Here is a 22466-nt window from a genome sequence, read left to right on the forward strand (position 1 = left end):
CTCCACGTAAAAATTGTTGTATCTGCAGCTCATAGTACATTCGCTTGACCGGTAAATTGTAGATATGATTCGTTGATAATTATCAGTGCTCTTTTGAGTACAGAATGCCCTTTTTCTGTGGATATGTTTATATTGGCAAATTTATTAGCCTCTTCTTTTTCTATGGTCCCCCCTTCCCACAGAGGGTATCCGCTGCAATACAAGTTAATAGAGCAGATTGAGGAAACTCCAGTTTTTTCTTTTTTTTTAAACTTTACTACTTTACCTTTTTTACCTTGTCTAAATAGGCCTTACCACAAATTTTTACTGTTTGAGTTCCAAATGAGATACAGTGTGTGCAAGAGTAGTTCCCCTCCCCCAATATTTAAAACTAAAAATACCTTTTTAGCCAGCTTTTCTTGGGGGGAAATGTAACCCCTTGGTAATTAAGCTTAGCTTACTTTCCTTGAAATTAATCTCTTTTATCATTTCATAAATTTTGCCAACTCTTAAGAAACGTAATAAATCTCATATAACTAGCTTAAACCAAAATGGGACTTAATTTTTCTTAATGTAGGCTCAGCAGATTTAATTTAAATGAAGGTTGTAAATTGATTTTAATTAATGTTATTTACAACATGAAAATTTCTTGACGTTGTTGAATAGTAAAGCAACTAAAACCATAAGCCAAAGCAATATGAATATAAAAATATTGCCTAAGACACAAATTTATTTAAGACTTTGAAAAAACAGTTCCTTATTCAGTGACATGATCAGGCTCAAATGTAGTCCTAGCAGTTAGAAAATTACTGCTTTTATAGGCTCAAATGTGCATAAAAGCGTTCATTTTGAATCGTAGAAATAGGAATTATATTTTCCTCTTTACTGTGAGTTTACCTCTTTAATTTACCTTTTTAATGTAAAAATTACATTCGTCTTGTTTTTTGCATCAGAAATATTAATTCAAGATCAAACACGAGATAAGCAAGTACATACAAATTTCCTTTTCAACTGAAATGAGACCTTTCTTAGTCTACTCTTGATGTTCATAGAAGAAGATTGTTCAGATGTGTGAGAAGTTGAAAACTGCAGCATAATGTTCATTGCTTTTTGTAAATAGTAGAATATTCTTTTCTTCACAGAAGTCCAGAGCTTGCCTGGGCAGATCAATGAAACTCATCTTGAATGTATAAGACTACAGGTTCTTCCTTTTTTTCTTAAGTCACCTTCCCACAGTCAGAAGATTCAGAGAAGGAGTTCCTGCCCAGTGATACACGTGTGTTGAAAGAGAAGGAAAATCAGTTTGGTTTTGTTCTGCAGCTTCTCCAGGTGGTTTCCAATAAGACTTGAAACTTGCTGCTGTCTTCTGCACTCACGCCCGAGCAGCAGTGGAAACATTTCAACATTTCTTTTTTGTAACATGATGTTTTCCAAAAGTGTATTTTCCTTTTAAATCCAAGAATCTTCTTCCTTGAAGTCAAAAGTATTTTCTTCGTACCTTATGGAGACTGGAGAGTGTTAAATTGGCTAGTTTCTAGCCATTCTTCATCTTCAAAGTATTCAACAAAATCTTTCTTCTGTTGTCTTAAAAGGACCCCTTTCAGCTCAAATACCCTGCTGAGAACTTTTCCTCTGCTGAGCCACTGGATTTCTTTATGTAGTGGGAGATATTCTTTAAGTATTCCAGAATGAAATGACCTTTGTTCAATGAAGTTAACCATTTTGCAGTGTTTTTCAAAACATTTTTATTTCATCCCAAGTGTGTTTGACACCAGTCCATGGATGCCTTCAGTGTTAGTTCAGGTCCCCAGAGAAACAGATGTCAAGACAAGTTTTGAGGTGCAGGGAGCCCCCCATCCAGAGCTGGCTGTCAGAGCATTCCCACCAAGCTCAGTCGTTTGCTGGGTGGAGCCTGAGGAGGCACGGCTGGTGTGACTGCCATGGTAGATTTCCGGGTGAGGCTGCTGGAGGTGGTCTGGCAGCTCTGCTCGTCATAGCAGGTTCAGATATCAGAGCAAGTCCTCACTATGACCACCACACCCTCCACATCCCACTGGGCTCCAACACCATCCTGCGGTGCAGACACCTTTCTTACCCTGCTCCCATTTGACACCCCCACCGAAACAGAAGTTCTCATTCTGCCCTGCCTTTACCTGCTGGGCTTCACAGTGCGGATCCCTCGTCACTGTTCTCATAGTCAGGCTCCTTCCTCCCACAGTCCCTCACGTACTGGAGGCCCTCCTCACTCTGCTGCACTGTCCGCCCTCTGCTGGACTGCCATCCTGCCTCCCACTCACGTATCTCACTTGCTTGGCTCCACTTATGGGCTTTAGGACTGAATTGCTGAGGGGAGGGGATAGTAGAAGGAGGTAGAAGAGGAAGAGCCCTCTGCGTTTCTTAAGTCTGCAACTGCCTAGGATACGGCTCCATTCACTGAGAGAGAAATAGTTAAGAGGACCTGTGAACAATGTGGGCATATATGTGTGTGAGAGAGAGGGAGAAGACAGGAGTTGGGTTTTAAAATAATGAATTTGGGGCAACTGTAGGATACCTTGGTAAAACTAATAGGCTCATTGGAGGAGTTTGGCTGGAGATGCTAGAATTGGTTGTCATTAGTGTCTGTGTGATAATTAAAACCTGAGGTTTCAAAGAAACTGCAGAGAAGGAAGGAGCTGGCAGTGGAGAACAACAGTGCTGCCTGAGGGACAATACCAAGAAAAGGGGTGATACCAGGGGAAACCAAGGGACGTGAGAGTTGTAAAGAAGCGATGAATGCTTGTTCAATAATGTTAAAAGCTACAAAAATAGTAAAAGATCCAGTGGGATTTAGCAACCAGTTTAAAATTTAGTTACAATGGAAGTAAACTGAGATGGCAAAGGCAGTGGAGTTGAATGGCAACAAGGAATTAAATTTGGTCAAAACAAAAATATATATTTAATAACATAAAAAATACATATTGTCAGGTGGACTGAGAAACAGTGTTTTGCATCCTTTCTGGTAAAAATATACAGGATTGATGAGGCATGCGGATTTAAAATATTCAGTTCAGAACCAAAACTTAATGAATACTTGCTGCTTGTGTGAACACTTGTGTGATGCTCCCCATGTTGTTCATTTTGTGTGGATTTTTGTTTATCTGCATTACTAGGGATCTGTTCAGCCAATTTTGCAGCCCCTGGAAGATTTTCACCTTAAGCTCTGCATAGGATTTCCCAGTTTGCTGCAGTATAGGGGATGTGGCACTAGAATTACTCAACAGATAATGTGCTTTTGAAGTATTAATCTTCTTAGTCACATCTTTCATAGCATGTGCTAAAAATAACAAGAAACTTGATAAAAGGAAAAATTATTTTTATGACTTAGAATATAATTTATAAATAAATGTTAAGATACTAGATTTATACCCTATCAATTTCAGGAGTCTTATAAGGGACTTTGTTCAGTACAGACTACAACTTAAAAAAATGGGTTTAAAATAATTGATACTGTTTTTGTGATCTGGTTTATAGCTCTTCTTTGGTGAGGAAAGTATGCTCAGCACAAGACCAGCTTTAAAAGACTGGATAATTATTTACTCACTAAATAAGTGTTTTGAGGACCTCTTGAACCGAGCATTTTTGTAGGTGCCGAAGATAGTGGTGAAAAAGGAAAATCTCTTTCCTTATGAACTTAAACTCTAGTGGAAAGAGGCAGATAATACATGAAGAAACGGGTGGATGGGCAGATAGGCACTCATTATGTAACAGACACTCTCAGTGCTGTAGAGGAGTCCAATGGAGGAAGGGAGTAATGAGATGCAAGGGAGTGATTATTTTCAATAGGATTATTAGGGAAAGTGTCATTTGGAGGATGTTTGAATATTCCTGAAGGAAATGTGGGAAGAACCATGCAGATACATGAGGGAGAGCATCCGGCACAGGGTGTGCCCAGCACAGAGTCTCTGAGGTAGCAGTGTATTTCCCTCTTCAAGAAAGAACAAGGACAGAAAGGGTGGAGCAATGTGAAAAAGGGAGAACAGTATAATAGGAGCTCAGAGTGGTGGGATTTGCATAGATTATGCAGGGCCTAACAGACAGCCATTGAAAAAATTGACTTTTATTTGGAGTGAAGATGGGAAGCTCCTGGTGGATTTTGAATAGCAGAGTGATATGATATGACTAAAGTGTGTATTCCAGATACTTACTTTTAATCACTTTGAACATAGTGATTAATAAATTATTAATTTGACATCTGGAGAGTTCATACTGTGAAGCTGGAGAATTATTACGTGGTGTGGCAAAAGGGAACTCCAGGTGATGAGGGAAGCTCTTCTAGAACACTCTTAGACTGAGAACAATGAGAGGGATGGTGTTTAATTAAGAGGAGTGATTTAGGGAGACTTTAGGCGTCTGAAACATTTCATTATCCCCTCTCTCTGAAACCGTTGTTTTAGATTTGTATATATATATGTATACACACACAGAGTTGTAATGTAAAATCTGATTTTACTGTGGGTTCTGGTCAGGTTAAGAGTCATTAACTTGTAAAGAAACATTTCTAAACATTATCCTCTAGAAAATTAGTATGTGCCTGAAGCATATTGAGTGCCCAGTGAGTATTTGTTTTAGAGTAATAATCTTTGAGGGCTGTAGTGATTCTGGTTTTGGAAAAGAAGGCAATAGCAATGTTAGAGAATAGTATTCTTTTAGGACTTTATCATATGCAGTTATGTAGATTGAGGCACATGAAAGAAATCTCAGTTGAGTGTCAATTTCTGGTCCCTGCTTTGCTCTAAGCTATCTTGAAGCTAGCAAGCTTGAAGAATACTTAATCTCTTTGAACCAAGATTGCTTTATCTGTGAAGTGAGGAACATTTTCAATTTAAAATTTCTTTGGTTTTCTTTTATCAGTATTATTCCTGAACTTTAAATCATTTTCATTCTCATCATGCCCAGTTGTCAGGAAATCATAGAATTTAATGTCAAAATATATTAGCCATCAGATTTTATTTTACTGATTTCAAGTTCCATTTCACTGGTTATTGATAAAAACGTAAGTCGTGTATCTGATATAGTTTGACATTATATACTGGTAAGAAGAAATAAAAGAGAATCCTCAAATTTTACATAGTTTTTTAAAGGATATAGGCTTCTGCTTGTTTATGTTTGATTTTCGTATGACAGTGTCCTAAATCATACAAAAAGTTTTCTCTTAAAAAGTTTAAAATTAGGATTATAAAAAGTAAAATTGTGCTTTTATTAATACCTCATTTATTAACTTCTCCTGTATGGCATTTTCAAGTTTTAGATTATGGGTGCTTGATTTTTTTAATCTGGGACTTTATAAGCTATTTTTTAAAGGGTCTTTCCTCCCTTAAAAGTATTTAGTAGTTGATTCTGATTTCCTATTAATTACTAGATAAATATTTATTAATTTAATTAGGTCATTAGCTTATTTAGAATATTATTAGAAAACTTATTTTCTAAAAATACTATTTTTTGTTTAAATTTAATACCAACAGAAAATGAATTTTTTTTCTCTTAGTTTCTATATATTATCATATTCCATTCCTGAAATCGGTCAGAGAAATCCAACCCAATAAAATATGCTACTTGGAAAAATTTTTATGTAAGTCTGTCAGTAGGTATTTTAAGCCTCTTCAAATCTGGATTTCCTATAATCTGACTTTTAGCTGTGTCATTGTATGTTTTATATTGGCTGTGCTTTAAATCTGATTCTTCTACTTGTATTTAATCACTTTTGACCAGGTCTGTCTATGAGAATCTGTATTACTCTGAAAGCTATTTACATGCCACACTGTAAATATGAGTCAGTTATCTTTATTGACTTAAGACATTTCTTCTCTGTTCCCCTCAATATAACACTAACATTACACAATGATAATGATTTGAATTTATTATTCATAATTGGTTAACAGAAGTGTTCACTGATAACCAGTATCAGTACTATTTAGAAATGCTGGATATAAACTTTCTGTTTGTAGGCTGGCCGCTTACCAACAGTCTCCTTATTTCTTTACACCCATTCTCTGTGATTTATGACCTTTGTTCTCTCATCTTTTCATTTTGTAAGCTGCTCTTAATATGTCATTGAACCCGTTTCATTCTTACAAAAATATGCCTGTTAGGTTGGGCACACAAAGGGCAATTTGCATGTTATTTTTAAATTGATTTCCTGTGATATTTTCATAGTTTGTCTTTGACATGTACTAGCTAGCAAGTTTTGATGATCTTTATTTCCTGTAGTTTATCTTCTGAAAACAATGGATATATATATATTCCATTTTCTAAGAAACTCTACCTTTTGCCTTGAAGATAAATTTTATATTGTGCTTGCCATAGTTGTACATAAGAACCACTAGACTTTTAAAGCCACATGAAGCATATATTATAGCAGTTTATTGATTACATTTGATCATCAGAATCTCTTGCACCAAGGAAAGTTTCCCTCCTCTTCCCCTAGAAGACTTATTTCATTCCTTTCTCTTCAAATTTCAAACATCATTCACAGCTGATAACCTTGCTTCTTCCTATTTTACAAAACAAAAACAAAAACCAAAGGAAGAAATAATTGAAGGAATGAGTCGGGGACTTCCAAAGACTCCTACCACTATAAAAACCCACCTACTTAGAATTGTTCCCACATTGAGAAATATGGTGAAAAGAAGTAAATTTAAAGTATTTATATAATATCACTTTGCTTTTCCACCTATTACCATAAATGAAGTATCCATTTTTCTAACTAAAACTAGTTCTTCTACTTTAGAATGCTTTTTCGTCATCCCTTTTTAATTACTTAAGGATATCACTTCACCATCTCGTCTCTTTCTTGATTACATTATAAACTTTTTTTGTTTTGTGCTGGATTATTCTTGTCAGTTATAGATCTGCTGCTAGTTCTCCAGTCTTAAAGAATCAAAAATCTTCTCTTGACCCCGTTTTCCCTACCAGTTACCACTCCCTTTCTTTTGTTCCTTTTTGCATCAAACTCCAGACTTGTCCATACTCATCATCCCTATTCCCTTTATCCCAGTCTCTTAAATCTACTTTTATCAGACTTTACTAACAAGAATTGCTCCCATTACTGGTGATGTCCAGGTTACTGAATCTAATGGTCAGTTTTTTTGCCTTCATCCTACCTGAGTTACAGCAATAGCTGTCATTATTTACTTTCTCCTCCTGGGTATGCTTTCTTAGCTTGGCTGCATGAATACCACTCATTCTTGATTTTCCTTCTGAGTCATCTTTGCTGGCTACTCCTCTTCTTTTAGAATGTTGGAGTGCCTCAGGGGTGGGTCCATCTTTAGAACTCTTCTCTTTCTACATTTACACTTCTAGTGTAATTAGAATTTAAGAATTTTCCCCCACACTACAGCTTATTTCTTAGAAATTATACATTATAGAAAAGAAAATGAAATATTGCTATTTTAAAACTATCTTTGGGACTTGCTGACCTCACCTTAGAGCTTGCAGTGAGAACTATAGACGTCTAGGGGGTGATCATCTAGTGGCAAGGTGTGGAGAAGTGGATAAGATCATTATGATAATGATGTAGTTTCTCTTAGGGCATGATTAAAAAAAGGGTATTATATTTCTTATATTTCTTATATCTTATAAACCTTAAAGACATTTTTAAAAGGAATTTTATATGAACTTGTGTAGTGTGTTGGCATTTTTTTTAATGTACCTCAAACCTGTACATATAGATACCTGCAAAGGATGAAATTTAAGAATGTTATGAAAAGATTCTATATCAAGTCAAATTTTAGAGCCAGTGTTAAAAAACACTAAAGTAAACATGCTTGATATATAAAATTTGAGAAATATGGTAAAAAATAAATTAAAGCACCTATCTTACAACTGCCCAAATGCAGTGTATATTTTGAATTGTTGTCTTCTATCTAGTCCTTATACAGCTTGAAAGTCATGCTATGATTATATAATTTCCTGCATTTTGCCCTTAGGGTAGTGTAATATAATCATCCATGTTTTGATTCACAGATTTTTTAAATGAACATCATGTTTAGGGATTGCACCATAAATGTATTTAATTTCATGGGTTTCTTTGTCTTGAACATTTGGGTTTTGATTATTTGAATTTATGTTTATTTTTATTTTTTGCGTTTGTGAATAAAGCAGCAGTGAGCATTCTCTGCATAATTTTTTTTCTGTTTTAGGATTACTTCCTTAGGATAGATTGCCAGAAGTGGAGTTACTGGGTCAGAGGGTATGAACTTACGAACTTTTTTCTTTTCTTTTTTTTTTTTGAAATAAAATTTTTATTTATTTGATGTTCAGTTGATTTATATTCATTGTGAAAAGTGAAAATTATAATGATTATATTTGATACCTGTCAAAAAACTGTCTAAAGACAAGCTTCTGTGATAAGTTTGGGAAATTCCTAAAATTTAAAAAAAAAAAGCCTTTTTATCTTGGTTTATCTCAGCATTTCCTGAACTTAACTGAGCAGTGAATAGTTTTTTGTGATACACTTTTTAGCATTTTGTGGAAGTACCCTTTTTAACATTTTGTGGAAGTTTTACAAAGGTTATAGTTTATGAACTACTGATCTAAAATTTAAAATTGTTTTACAGGGTAGATTATGTTTTATTGGTCAAAGCAACTAAATTAAACTGTAACCTTTGTTCTAAAATTATTTTAAAAAGGAGATTAAAATAAAGCTGTTTACTATATGATTTTGTGTATATCTTTATAAAGTCTCATAACTTTTATAATGTAAATGTTCTGTATTGATTTCCTAAAGAACATCTTAATGCCTCAGGGGCATCAGATACTTTTTATAATCTTTAATGAAATTTGGAATATAGACATATAACATAAAAGTAAAAGATAATGTAGATTGTATAAACCTTTTTCTCGCCCCCCTTTTCCCCCTGCAGAATGTGAAAACCTTTGCATCTTCTGATAGTCTAGCCAAGGTTCAAGAAGTAGCAAGCTGGCTTTTGGAAATGAATCAGGAACTGCTCTCTGTGGGCAGCAAAAGACGACGAACTGGAGGCTCTCTGAGAGGGAACCCTTCCTCAAGCCAGGCAGATGAGGAACAGATGAATCGTGTGGTAGAGGAGGAACAGCAGCAGCAGCTAAGACAACAGGACGAGGAGCACACTGCGAGGAATGGTGAAGTCGTTGGAGCAGAACCTAGACCTGGTGACCAAAATGATTCCCAGCAAGGACAATTGGAAGAAAACAACAATCGGTTTATTTCCATAGACGAGGACTCCTCGGGAAACCAAGAAGAACAAGAGGAGGATGAGGAGCATGCTGGCGAACAAGATGAGGAGGATGAAGAGGAGGAGGAAATGGACCAGGAGAGTGATGACTTTGATCAGTCTGATGACAGTAGCAGGGAAGATGAACATACACATAGTAACAGTGTCACAAACTCTAGTAGTATCGTGGACCTGCCTATTCACCAACTCTCCTCCCCGTTCTATACAAAGACAACAAAAGTGAGTACATTTAGTCTGCTGTTCACCTGAGAAATTTGACGTATCTATATTAATTGTAGTGAAACTTTCCTCACAATCTTTGTATTACTGCAGAATTAATCTTCAGATGTGTAGTAATAAAATGAACTGATTTTTGTTTTATAGGGAGTATTAGAAAAAATTAGAAATAGAAATACCAATAATGGGATGTTATTACAAATGGAGAGAAGGTATTTGATTCTATTGCTATGAAAAATCATTAATGTCAAATTTCATTGTAAATTTTGTCCCTGCAGCGGGGTTAGTAGGTTGTGTGCAGTGGAAGGGGTTGGAGTGAAACATGATTTGTGTGAATCAAGTAGTGAAGAATCTTTTCTTATTTACAAAGTGCAGCTGGTCTGGTGGGCTTTGTATTCACAGGTGTTACTCCAAGGTACAGGTTACTGGGAGTTACCTCGAATTAGTTTTCTTATGATGATTAACGTGTATCCTTCGTGAGCAGTTTTCTCTTTGTTATGTAAACAAGAAGAAATTACAGCCTGAATATTAGTATTTGGTTGTTGGAGAAATCTAAGTAGGTATTTTTAAAAGTTAAAGCACTAGATGGTGACATATTTAAGATTGTGAAACACTTTTCCTACATTATAAAACAGCAGAAATGTATGGTGCTATCTTCACTGCTTGTTTTCTTCTAGTTATGTTATTAAAATTAAAACATTTAGGAGCATTGGAGGAATTGGGGTTCTTTTCTGACTCCATTTTACTGGAACACTCCATTTACTTCTCCAGGCGATCGGAGTATTTACTGTAGGGTAACCACACCATTTTGGTTGGTATTTGACTGTGAGAAGTAGGAGATAATGTAAAGATGCACTTTACATTATCAAAGAGTCCCAGCTTTCTGTCGGGTTTCTGCCACTGCTTCCCTCGCCTGCAGTGTTCCTTTCCCTTTCCCATCCTGGGAAACAGCTCTGTTGTGTCTGCCTCCTTGTCTCATTTAGCTAGTGGTAGCCCATGAGTTAGCCATAGATATGATTTAAAAGGTAGACAGTTAGACTCCTGTCTGAACTGGAGGAGGCCTATCAATTCAGAGACGTGGTGACTAGCCTGTTGCTGAGAAAAGCAATTCCATTTTGTGCAGTCCTTGGAGGCCATGCCGGAGTTAAGGACTGGGTACACTGTCACTATCACATACTATCACTGCTTCCCTGAATTATCTTTGCTGGTTAGGGAGGGAGGTGCTGTCTGAGCTGGAAGGCGGAGTGACTGGGAAGCTGCAGTAAATTTGGAATTGCAGTGCTAATTCTTTGGGGAGGCGTATGGGCTTCTTTCCTTGGAGCGTTCCTGGATATGTTACTTAAAATTGTGGTCATGATAAGGGGCAGGGATTGTGGAGAGAAGGAAGTAGCATTTCTCTCACTACCCAGTCTTTTATTGTATTCCCTTTCCCTCATCAAAGTATAGTCCAAATGAAGTAATACAGTGTCTGGGCTTTGCTTCAAAATAATACTGAACGGGGAAAAAGGAAGTAGGGTATAGATTGGCCATGAGTTGCTAATTGTTGAAGCTGGGTTGTAGGATCATGGGGGTTCATGGGTATAATCTGTGTAGTTTTTAATGTTTAAAGTTTTCCACAATAAAAAAAATTAAGTTGTAAAGAATATGAACACACACACACACATAAATACACAAAGAGTTTTTTCTTTACATACCTTGGTCTTGTTGACTAGCTCTTAAGTAAGTGCTGACTTCTCTGCATTGAATTTTATTTTCTCTGTTTTTGGTGCTATTGAAGTTACAGGAAATTCAATAAGACCATCATGTGCATTTTGCTGGAGTTAGAATTTATCTTAATCAATATTTTGGGCAGCATTGCTGTCTAATGTTCTGTCTAAAGAGGAGAGAAAGTAAAAAGAATTATACTCAGAATGAATGAGGTATGTAGCACAATTTCTGTCCCTTTTTCCCCCTCAGGCTTCTATGCTCATAGATCTTTATGTTTGTGTGCTTTCTGGTTCTTTATCATTTAAAAATTAGATAAAAATCATGAATATCCGTGTAGAGTAGACTATGAGTTAAACAATTCTTTGGGAAGGAGCATTTTAACTCAAGTAATATCTTACTTATTTTACAGACATTCAAATAAATAATAATCTGTGGTGGTTTATACTCTTACTCTTATTTGCTTATTTTTAAATTTTACAGTGAATCATTTGTTTAGCCCATAGAAAGCATAAAAACAGATTTAACATCATCCTCTGTAACCTAACTTGACCTAGAATGAAGTATCTTAGACGCTTGGCTTAATACTTGCAGTGCTATGTCACTTTTGCTTCAGCTTATGAAACTTAAACTTTTTCTAAAACATACTTATCCCTAATTTCCCTAGCCTGTCTGCAAGTTCAGATTTTATTTAGTTGGTTGGTCTAAGAAGGAATTGGCCTCAAGCAGTGGTTTTCATCCCTTTTACCACCCTTGTCTCAAGGTGTGGAAGTGGTGCTTTGGCCCTCAGCCAGAGTCGGAATGACTAACACTGGCAGCTGCAGCCCTGCTTTGGGGATGAGGCTCAGAGCAATTACAGTGCAGTGTGCCCAGCTCCTGCCTTCTGATCTCTTGATCCCTCTCCCTCAAGGTTGTATCGGAAGAGTGAGTTTATGTCTGTCCTCTTTTTTCTGAGGGTTCAGTTGGAGGAATAGGGGTTTAGGATTTAATTGCATTATCTTATTTAAGAAAGAAGATTAATCAGATCTCAGCTTTTCTGAAGAATGCAAATCTATCAGTGAGTTTTGCTGCATTTTAAATTAAAAACAAGAAAGCCAGCTAGACGAATCATATCATTTTCCCAAAGGAGAAGCCATCATAATGTTCAGGAGGAAAACTTCCAGTATACAGATTTGATGGGTGCTTTATCTTTCCCTTCCCTTCAAGATGAAATCATAAATAGTACTTTTAGGTATGTCTGTGTGGATAGCTACCTCCTTAAAAACAAAGTGTATTGAATTTAAATCTGTTTTCCCTAGTCACTCTTAAGTTGTGGATATAAATTATAGCTCTCTGTATACAAGGCCACAGGAGTGGACTGAGTACTAACAACAGCAGGGATAGATACATTTGTGTGTGTGTGTGTGTGTGTGTGTGTGTGTGTGTGTGTGGTGTGTATGTGTGTGTGTACACGTGTACGTGCTGTTGCTATGCTCTTTATTTGGAGGTCATTTGCTTTTATAAATATGGCAAGACGAATATAAAACTATTTGATTGCCAAGGCAGAGATGCCCTTCTGCAAAGTAGAATGTCAATATGAAGTTGGCCCATTTTCCTTTTTGTCCATTCTTGAAACGCTTCTTCTAGATTATTCTAATACTTTATTTTTCAACAACATTTTGAAAGCATCACATATTACTGTGTTACTTTAAAAGAAAATGTTAGTCACCCATGTTTATGAATCTTTTAAATACAGTAAATAGGGGGAAAGCTTTCACTATTTCAAAGTTTATTTTGGAGCAGCTTTAAATTATTGATTATCATAAACATAAGACACTTTAAATTCTTAATACATAAGACACTTCTACAGACATTACCCTAAGCCACAATTTCTTTCAAGTCCTCTTAAACTGTGACTTTTGAGAAGAGTAGAGGTATAATAATTTATTTTCAGAATCCCATTTTTTTATATTAATGTAGGGTTAACCTTCTACATCTTACCCAGCACACCTTTCAAAAAAAATTTTTTTGGTAGTTTCTTAAACATACCCTTTGGACAGCTAGACTTACTTATTTGTCATTACTGAACATGCTGTTTATGAAACTATGGTATTAAGGAGAAAAACCATTTTTGGTCCTTCATTGCATTGGTCTTTTTTTTTTTGAAAGCATATTGGAGACTATCAAAACTCTTAGGACAATCTTTTTTCCCTATAGTCACCAAAGATTTATTCTAATGGGAGCCTATGGCAATAATATACAGTAGAAATTCCAGACTTTCTTAATGTTAAAAGTCAAGGGTCATGCCGGTCAAGAATTGGTGTTTATTAAGTCCATACTCTTTGCAAGTTCCCATGACGGTTAAGTAAGCAGAGGTTGCAGACAGGCCAAATGATTCACCCCAATATCACACTGTAAGTGGGAAGAGATTTTAAGCCAGATCTGCCTAATTTCAAAACAGCCCTCTTCTTTCCATGTGCTATGCTGCCCCCTATAGTAGAAACATCACCAAACAAGATTTTCAATAGAAATGCAAGTCTATTTACGTTCTAGACTCTGGAGTGTGGTGACTTTCTAATACCATACCACGTTTGAAATCAACAGAGCTATCCTTTAGAAAGTGCAGAGAGCTCAGTTAAGTGCTTTCCTTTGTAGTATTTAATGAATACTGAAGTTACAAGGACTCAAGGCTAAAGTTGTAACAGGAAGAAATGACAATGAAATTTGAGACAGGATAACAGATACCGCTCTCTCTGGAGTCCATCAAATGTGTTTCTTAATTAGGAATTGTGTGCTAGCTATTTCTGTAAATTTGGCTCAATCTTTGCAAATTCTAAAGTCAACTTGCTTCCCCAGATAGGAATGCCCATCTCTTCAGTTTTTACACCCTATGTCAACAGTCTTATCATAATTAAGGACAAAAATATCTTGTTTTCTGAAGAGATGCCCAGCCCATGCTAAAGGCTCCTTTTCCATGTTTAATGTAGAATATCAGCTCATTTTCTACTAAAATGAAAAGCAGATGAGATTACCATTAGGCCAGGTCTTGTATCCTCCTGATCTTCTCCTGAAGAGAACCACATTTGAGCACTGATCTCTGTTTCTTCCATATCAGTCATTAGTGTCTTCTATTTGTTCTCACATAACTTCATTCTTTACTTCAAATTAGTGTATTTTTTCCCATCCTGATTGTTAGATATCTCTTGGTAACTAAGCAGTTTTTAAAAAATCTTTTTTGCCTCAAATAAGAAATATATTTAGAAAAAAAATATACATATACAAATACATAGTCAAAGAAGCAGTATGTCTAGTGTCTAGTGTCTAGAGGCCTGAAACTTCTTCTTGTCTCTCGCTTCCAAACAATAGAGGAAGTAGGTACAAGAATCACTTGCCAATCAGGGAATCAAAATTACAGTTTTGTTTCTAGTCCACCATCCACCAACTACTCTCTTGAGCCAGAGCTACTGGGAAACTCTTCAGGACCATGCGGGTAACATCTGCAATCTAATCAGGCTCTAAATTCTGTTGTATTTAGTTTAAGTTCTAGAGAGTGATGGCCATGTCAGGAAGCCCCTGGCCTTGTCTTGTTCCTGTAAGAGAAAGAATTTAGATTTGAACTCTGTTCAGTGTAGAGATGTCCAGAGAGCATAAAGTGCTGTATAAGGCATCAGTCATCTTGAATTAAATCCACTAGGACACATAACCCAACAGGTAGCCGTGTCCCCTACATTTGTGAAGGAGGACAAACTAGAAAATTCACTCAGCCCAGTTTAACTCAATTTTAAGCATGTGGAGAGAGGAGAGTGAAAGTGGAGGGAAGAGGACACACTGGAGGAGATGAATTCTCCGCTAACAGAGTGAAGAGCTTTTCAAACTTGAGCTTGAGTTCTGATTTTGCCACTCATTTTATGACCATACATATGTAATCTAATTGATCTGTTCTATCTGTAAAATAAGACTGTAATACCTACTTCACTGGGTTTTTGTAAGGACTAAGTAAAATAATGTATGTAAAGCAAGTAGTGTTGTGCCTGGGACACGTGGGTAGTTTACAGGTGTAAGCCTGTGACCTCATTTTGTCTGTCTGTCTCCTGTCCCTCATCCCTCATCTCACGCAATACACTTCATTTCCCACAGAAGATATCAGTGTATATACTTTTTATGACTGTTAATGTTCAGTCATATCTCCCTCTAGTGGAAAAAGATATTAATGGAGAAATAGATAAATACTTTTAAAAGAGTGTGCAGGAGGATCGGGACATATGGTAATAAGCTGGGCCCATTTCTAATAAAAATTAAAATATAACACATCTCCAAGGGGATGCTATGTACAGATCTTCCTACTTGATATGTATGTACCATTTCCTTCCATTAGATTTTGTCAGTTTCTTTAAATTTTCTTCTTCAGAAACATCTGTATACTTAAATGCTTTGTGAATTTTATAATTGGATGTCAAAATGAACTTTAGTATATGGTCAATTTCTAATTAATTCCTATTAGTGCAGTTTAAAAAATACTTACTAACATTATTTTAAACCATAATAGCTCTAAATGTTGGTCATGTTTAAATCTATATCCTATTCACTGCAAATAATTAAAAATTATTTTAATTATGGATTTTAATTATAGACCAAAAAAAATCTTCCCATAGAATGTTGGATTTCAAAATGTTTTATAGTGTTCCATTGATTTGTACTTTACACAGATGATAAACTTCTCTGAAATACCCACAAATACCACAAATAGTTATACTCAAAATGTTCCTGAGGCAGTCGCTTCATATGTAGATAATTAAAATGAACTGCTCTTTATTAATGTTGTTTTTGCTGGTGATAGAGAAGATGCTATGGAGAAGATAAAGGAGATATCATGGTGGGTTCTCTTTTCACTTTGGTAGGTGACTCCAAAATTATGTATCCAGCTCCTGTCATTCACCCAAACCTCAGTCCTGCATTTCTGTCTATCTATTGGACATTGTCACCTGAGCAGTCCACTGAAAACTAAAACTACCTTTCCTTTCTTCCTACCAATTTTTTATTTTCCTTTTAGATTTTCTAGTCTCTTAGTATTCTGGTCTTCTCGTCATTTGGTGGGAAAATGGTTTGACCTTTTCTTTATCCAAGCCTATGGGTCTGCTGAAAGAGTTTAACAGATGAGAACTCTTGATCTTCAGTTTTCTTACCCTCAGGCACTTGTGAGATAAAAATTGGAGAGTCAGTGTTTAAAAATTAAAGGGCATCTTTGCTTAGGTTTCTGTTTCAATAGGCTGTAATGCCATGTCCTGGACAGTGTGTTGGCAGTATGAATGATTGGATGAATTTTTTAAACTGAATTTTTAGTTCAGTAACCTCAATATAAATATCGAGTGCCCCATTTCCCACTGATGAAGCCAAATTCCATAGGTGGACATTTGAAGTCTGTTATTGTCTTACCAGTTTCGTTTTAGCTGATTCTATCTCCATTCCTCCACTTCCTTTTAATAAATCCTCCCCCCGCCAGGCAGATCCTTCAAAATCCAGGCCAAATTCCATCTCTATCTTTACAGCTTCCTAGAATTAGAAGATTCAATTCCTTGAACCCATTGTTGGTTCTCTACGTTGTGCAGTTCATTTGGTATTATCTTGTGACTTTGGGGGTAAGTTTTGTCTTGTTGACGTTTAATTCTTTTACCTTTTCTGAACAGTAGAAATTTGATATATTTGTCTCTAGTGCTGATTCAGGTTGAAAGTTGAAATTTCACAAATTGTAGTGTGAGCGATTCTCATTTCACCTTATAAGATGTACCCAAGCTGGACTATAAATTATAAATAGGCATGCCATTTAAGTTCAGTTTAAAACTCAGATTTTCAATATAAAGATGATTACATTGAGGAATATTATAATAACATAGCAGTTTGAGAGTAAAATTCCCCTGAGGAGAAGTTAAAAACCACAATTTAAGAACCATGTTGCTAAGATACAGAAATCAATTGAAGGCAACTCATACAGTCATTAAAAATCATATTTTAAAGGAAATTTAATAATAGGTAAAGCTTACAAATACAATATTTACTAAAAATATAAATGTGATCCTGACTATGAAATAAACTTACAATAATTCCCTCCCCCATATATATGCATGAGAAAAGATCAGAAAGAAACCAAATGTTAGGAGTTACCTCTGAATGTGGTTGAATTATTTTTATTTTTTTCTTACATGCTTTTCACAATTTCCCAAGCTTGTTACAACAGGTATATATTACTGTTACTTATTAGAAAAAAAAAAACTGTATCTACTAGAAACTAATTCTGACATACTTAGTCTTTTGATAACTTTCACAATGTATAATACTCAGTGGAAGACTGGATAAAAAGACACCTTTCACAAGGAAGGGCATTATATAATGATCTCTTCGTGAACATGCAGCTGAGCATAGTGGAAGAAAGCAATGCAGCCTTTAACAGTTCAATGTGTAGCCAATTCCTCACATCTCCATGACTCAGGTGCCATCCTAGCAATTCTCTAAGGTCAACTTAACCACATTATTAGAAGAGCAGTAGTTAGCATGGTGGTGTCTTTGTTTTTAAGACATTTATTTAATATGTGGTTTCTTTAGAGAGTTACTTAAGAGTAGCCTTGACAGCACTTTTGGCTCTCCCTAAAACACGAGTGTCTTTCATTTAAAAATCATTCTGTGAGCAATTTCAGAGTCTGTCTTTTAAAGTATAATTCTAAAGTGCTTTACCAGGAAGTCACCAGTGCTCTCCCTCCCCTTCCCTATTCCCAACCTCTCATTTCTTCAAACTAATTAATATATTTAAACTGCTTAGGTTTTCCATCCTAATTTTAAGTCTCCTGAGATAGACTCCGAAGGGGACCTTTGAGATCACCAAGTCCAAACCTGCTTTATCAAGAGACTCAAGCTTGAAAATGAAGTCATCACTAGGGCATACTACAGTGTGAAGCAGCATTATATTTTTAGACAGTTCTTCATGTTGACATCTATTATTCTTCTTTGGTCCTTGCTCTTCCATGTAGAGCAGTGATAGCCTTTCCTTACAGGAGAAGACTGCTGTCATGTTCATCCGTAATCTTTTCTCCAGACTTCATGCCTTCAGTGTGTTTTCCAGGATCACCATCCTGGTTGCCCTTCTCTGGACAAATTGATCTTGAAGTGTTGTGTCCTGTAGTCAACGGTGGTGCTGCTTGGTGCAGTAGAGCCAGACTATTACCTGTTCTTACTCTGAATCTCATCAGTGCAGTGGAGAACAGCATTAATAATAATGCTACTACTACTACTAAACCATTTATTGAGCACTATTTACTATGTGCTAGAACACTGTGCTAAATAATTTACATATATAACCTCATTTAATCTTAACAGTCCTGTTATGTAGGTTCTAATTTTTATCTCCATGTCAGAGATGAGAAACAAGTGGAGAGAAGTTAAGTAATTCATGAGTGGTCAGTCATCCGGTAAGTAGTGGGGCTAGGAATGTGAACCTAGAACTTGTCCTGGGTCCAAGTTAAAATTTGTTAAAATTTGAAAATTCAGTGAAACAGTAATTTGGGGAGGAAGTGGGCAATAGAATTATCCGTAAAGCCACCTAACACCTGTTTTTGTGCCCCCTCTCCAAAAGTTGCCCCATCTTAATCTCTACTCCCATAGTATCTTTATTATGACTCATATTGTATTAAAATTGTTTTTCTGTCTCCCTCCTATTCACACCCTTTGATTTCTTATTTATCTTGCCTGATAGTGCTTATCATGTATAAGACATCCCAATACCTAATAATTTGTCAGTAAATAATTACTGAATAAATTTTTACATACGACTTGCCAGACCTTGACCACATGGAGACATAGTTTGCATAGCTAGGGTCAGTGTGTAGACTGTTTTGCATTCCTGCTTCTTGTAACATCCATGTGCAGGTTTTGTTGTAGGCATTTTCAACTCCTTTGGTTAAATACCAATGAGCATGATTGCTGGGTCGTATGGTAAGGATATTTTAATTTTGTAAGAAATTGCCAAACTGTCTTCCAGAGTGACTGTACCATTTGCATTCCCACCAGCAATGAATGAGAGAGTTCTGTTGCCAGCATTTGATATTGTTAATGTTTTGGATTTTGGCAATTCTAATAGACGTGTAGTGGCATTTCATTGTTGTAAGTCTTCAGCATGTCCAAGGTCATCTACGTTTTCTTCTATATTATCTTCTAGGAGTTTTATAGTTTTGTGTTTTACATTTAGGTCTATGATACATTTTGAGTTAATTTTGGCATGTGCATGTCTGGTTGTTCAGCTCCATTTGTTGAATAGACAGACTGTTTCATTGTATTGCCTTTGCTCCTTTGTCAAAGATATTTATGTAGGTCTGTTTCTGGGCCCTTTATTTTGTAAATTTTTTTTTTTTTTTTGTATCCACAACATCTTTCTCTACTTTTATAGGGTAACCTATGAAATTCATTGTTGGATAGCTTTTCTCTGTTGATTACAACCCTGGTGTATAGGTTGGGTATGTAACATTAGGCAGAGTTGTGTGCTGAAAAGAATAGGAGGTAAGAAGTCCTATCTGCTCTCTCTCACCATCTCCTTGAGCTCATTTCTTCATCATTAAACTAGGAATATGGTACCTGTTCTTATTGCAAATGGTTGTGTAGAGTTTAAATGAGGTAATGAATGTGAAATGCTTTGCAAGTTTTAAAAGGCTGTGCAAACATATGATGTGATCATTTTTATTGACCTCGTTATGTCCATGTAAGATGACATGGTCATCAGCAAGGCAGGGATTTATCCAGTGTTGCTCTTGCATATTTTTTCTTATTCATTTACTTTACTGGGTTTCTTTTTCCCGTGTCAAGATTTGCATCTTTGTTCTTGTGATCAGTGAGAGATTCCTTCCAACGTGATGAGGTAAACCTAAATGGTGATAAGCTCATTATTACAAGCTACAAGACCTACTTATTGCTGAGAAATGCTTGCACATTATCAATAAAACAAGTTTGGAAAGGAAAATGAGGACATTTTGTTCTTTTGATCCATTTGTCTATTTGTTTACCAGTACCACACTGTCTTGATTATGGTAGCTTTATATTAATCCTTGAAGTTGAATGGTGTCAGTCCTCTGACTTTGGTCTTTTCTTTCAATATTGAATTGAGTATTCTGGGTCTTTTGTCTCTCCATATAAACTTTAGAATCAGCTTATCAGTATCCACAAAATTACTTTCTTGGATTTTAGTTGGGATTGCATTGAATCACATCAGATGGTGAAAAACTGACATCTTGACAATAATAAGTCTTCATATCTAAGAACATGGACTCTCTATCTCTCCATTTAGTTAGTTCTTTATCTTTCATCAGAGTCTTGCAGTTTTCCTCATACAGATCTTGTGCTTATTTTGTTAGATTTATGCCTAGGTGTTTCATTTGAGGGGGTGCTATTGTAAAGGATAACATGTTTTTAATTTCAAATTCACTCGTTCATTGCTGATATATAGGAAGGTGGTTGACCTTTGTGTATTAACCTTTTATCCTGTATCCTTGCTATAGTCGCTTATTAGTTCCAGAATTTTTTTTTGTTGTTTTTGTTGTTGATTCTTTCTGATTTTCTTCATAGATGATCGTGTCATATGTGACTAAATTATTTCTTCCTAATGTACATGTTCTTTATTTTCTTTTCTTGCCTTACTGCGTTAGCTAGGATTCCCAGTACAATATTGAAATTAGTGAGACAAGACATCCTTGCCTTGTTCCTGATCTTATTTCCTTCAGCTTGTTTCTGTCCTACTCTGTACCTCAGCAGCAGCAATTTGTTTGACATTTCTGAGCATAGAGGAATTCAGGCTACTTTGATACCTTTGTACCTTATCTTTGATACCTTTTTCCTTATCTTTTAAATGTCTTCCTCATCCTATAGCCTCCTTCAGATTTCTATGTTTCTTTCTAAGATCTTTTTCAAATCTCACCTGCTTTAAGGATATTTCATAGAACTCTGAGCAAAATTCTGTATCTCCACTAGGTCTTAGTTTTTGATGTATTTTGTGATAGTTATAGACAGCTTTGGTTTTTTTTTTTTTAATTCATGTATATTTAGATTGCTGATTCTCTAGATTATTGATTCATTAGATTGTAGATTCTCTAAGATTGTGCTGTGTCTTACAGGACCTTGTACTTTGCGTGCAGAAAATGCTTAAAAAATTGAATTCGATTTCCAGAAAACAAAATCTTATGTATTTTTTACAAACACAGCCTGGCTTAATTCCTGTTCCACTTAATGTAAATGCTTATAGATTTTTGAACCTAAGTACAAGATTTTTAATTGGTCCCTATTAGATTTTCTGTTGTTACTTGCCATTGTGCCTCCATCCTCGCTAAGTTTACCTTTTGGCTCCTTCTTTACCAAGTTCTTCTTTACTAAGATTGTTTTGTATCAAAATTCTATCTTCCAGCAGATTCACAGTCATTCCCAGTTTGTAGTTCTCAAGGCATTTATATCCACATTCAAATAATTAAATCAGTGGTATCTTCAGTGAGGAAGTGAAAACTAGGCTGGGACCTAAAGGATAGATAAGATTTTGGGAGGCTGTAAAGAAATGAAAATGAGGAGTCATAACTTTTTTGAATAGTGGCAGAATTTTTAGAAGTAAGTATAGAGCCTTTCTAGGTGACTGACTGAATTTATTCCAGATATCTATATGGGTTTATATTGGGCAAATTTGTTTAAATTTTCTTTTTATCCTACCTGTTTCTAATAATTTACTGACGGCTAAATGGTACTTTGAGGGTTCATTTGTAGAGTTTCCATGCTGGAGTCAACTTACTACCTTGACATTTGGGGGACTGATCTTGATGCCAAGTACAAAAGCTTCAGATCTTCCCTGTGGTTTCTGAAGTTTTAACTCAGAAATATTATATGCTTAAGGTTATAGGAAGTGAATGACAGGGCCGGGGGATATACTTTAGATCTTGCTTATACCAGTCCTTGCCTTCCCTCTCCAAAGCTCCAATATATAAACAATAAATATAAATACATGTTTTAAAAACCTGTAATAAACTTAGGTCCATTTTGAAATTAGTGTTTCATCAAGTTTATTTAGACAGTGATAATCAACTTTTATGGAATAAAAAGTAATGATCAATTTTTAAACCTTTTCACCAGTGATTACAATCTTAATTTGCTTGTGAGTCTACTTTTTTACTTTGACTCTTGTCCCAAAAATCTCAGTCTCATCTTTGACCTTTCTTCTGGGGGATACAATTTTCATGTATTTCATTGCTTTGGTTGCTGTAATGAATGTCTATTATCTATAAATTATGATAAAGGGAAAAACCAAGTTGGATGAATTATAGAAAT

At 35.7% G+C, this 22466-nt stretch overlaps 1 protein-coding gene across 7 annotated transcripts in view; it reads left to right on the top strand.

The window, feature by feature from the left end:
• The window catches only part of FBXW7 (F-box and WD repeat domain containing 7), a 198213-nt gene that overhangs the window by 101738 nt on the left and 74009 nt on the right, over positions 1–22466 (top strand). For 5 of the 7 annotated variants that reach the window (XM_064489981.1, XM_064490003.1, XM_010992510.3 and 2 more), the window contains 2 exons: positions 8157–8206; positions 8880–9449. In XM_064489981.1, coding sequence (XP_064346051.1) covers positions 8949–9449 — 501 coding nt within the window. In that variant the 5' untranslated portion in view covers positions 8157–8206; positions 8880–8948. Of the gene's footprint in view, positions 1–8156; positions 8207–8879; positions 9450–22466 lie in introns of those variants that run through there. The other 2 variants (XM_031464671.2, XM_010992514.3) reach the window with 2 other exon arrangements.

The sequence above is a fragment of the Camelus dromedarius genome, chromosome 1 (assembly GCF_036321535.1).
Source record: "Camelus dromedarius isolate mCamDro1 chromosome 1, mCamDro1.pat, whole genome shotgun sequence".
Classification (NCBI taxonomy): domain Eukaryota; kingdom Metazoa; phylum Chordata; class Mammalia; order Artiodactyla; family Camelidae; genus Camelus; species Camelus dromedarius.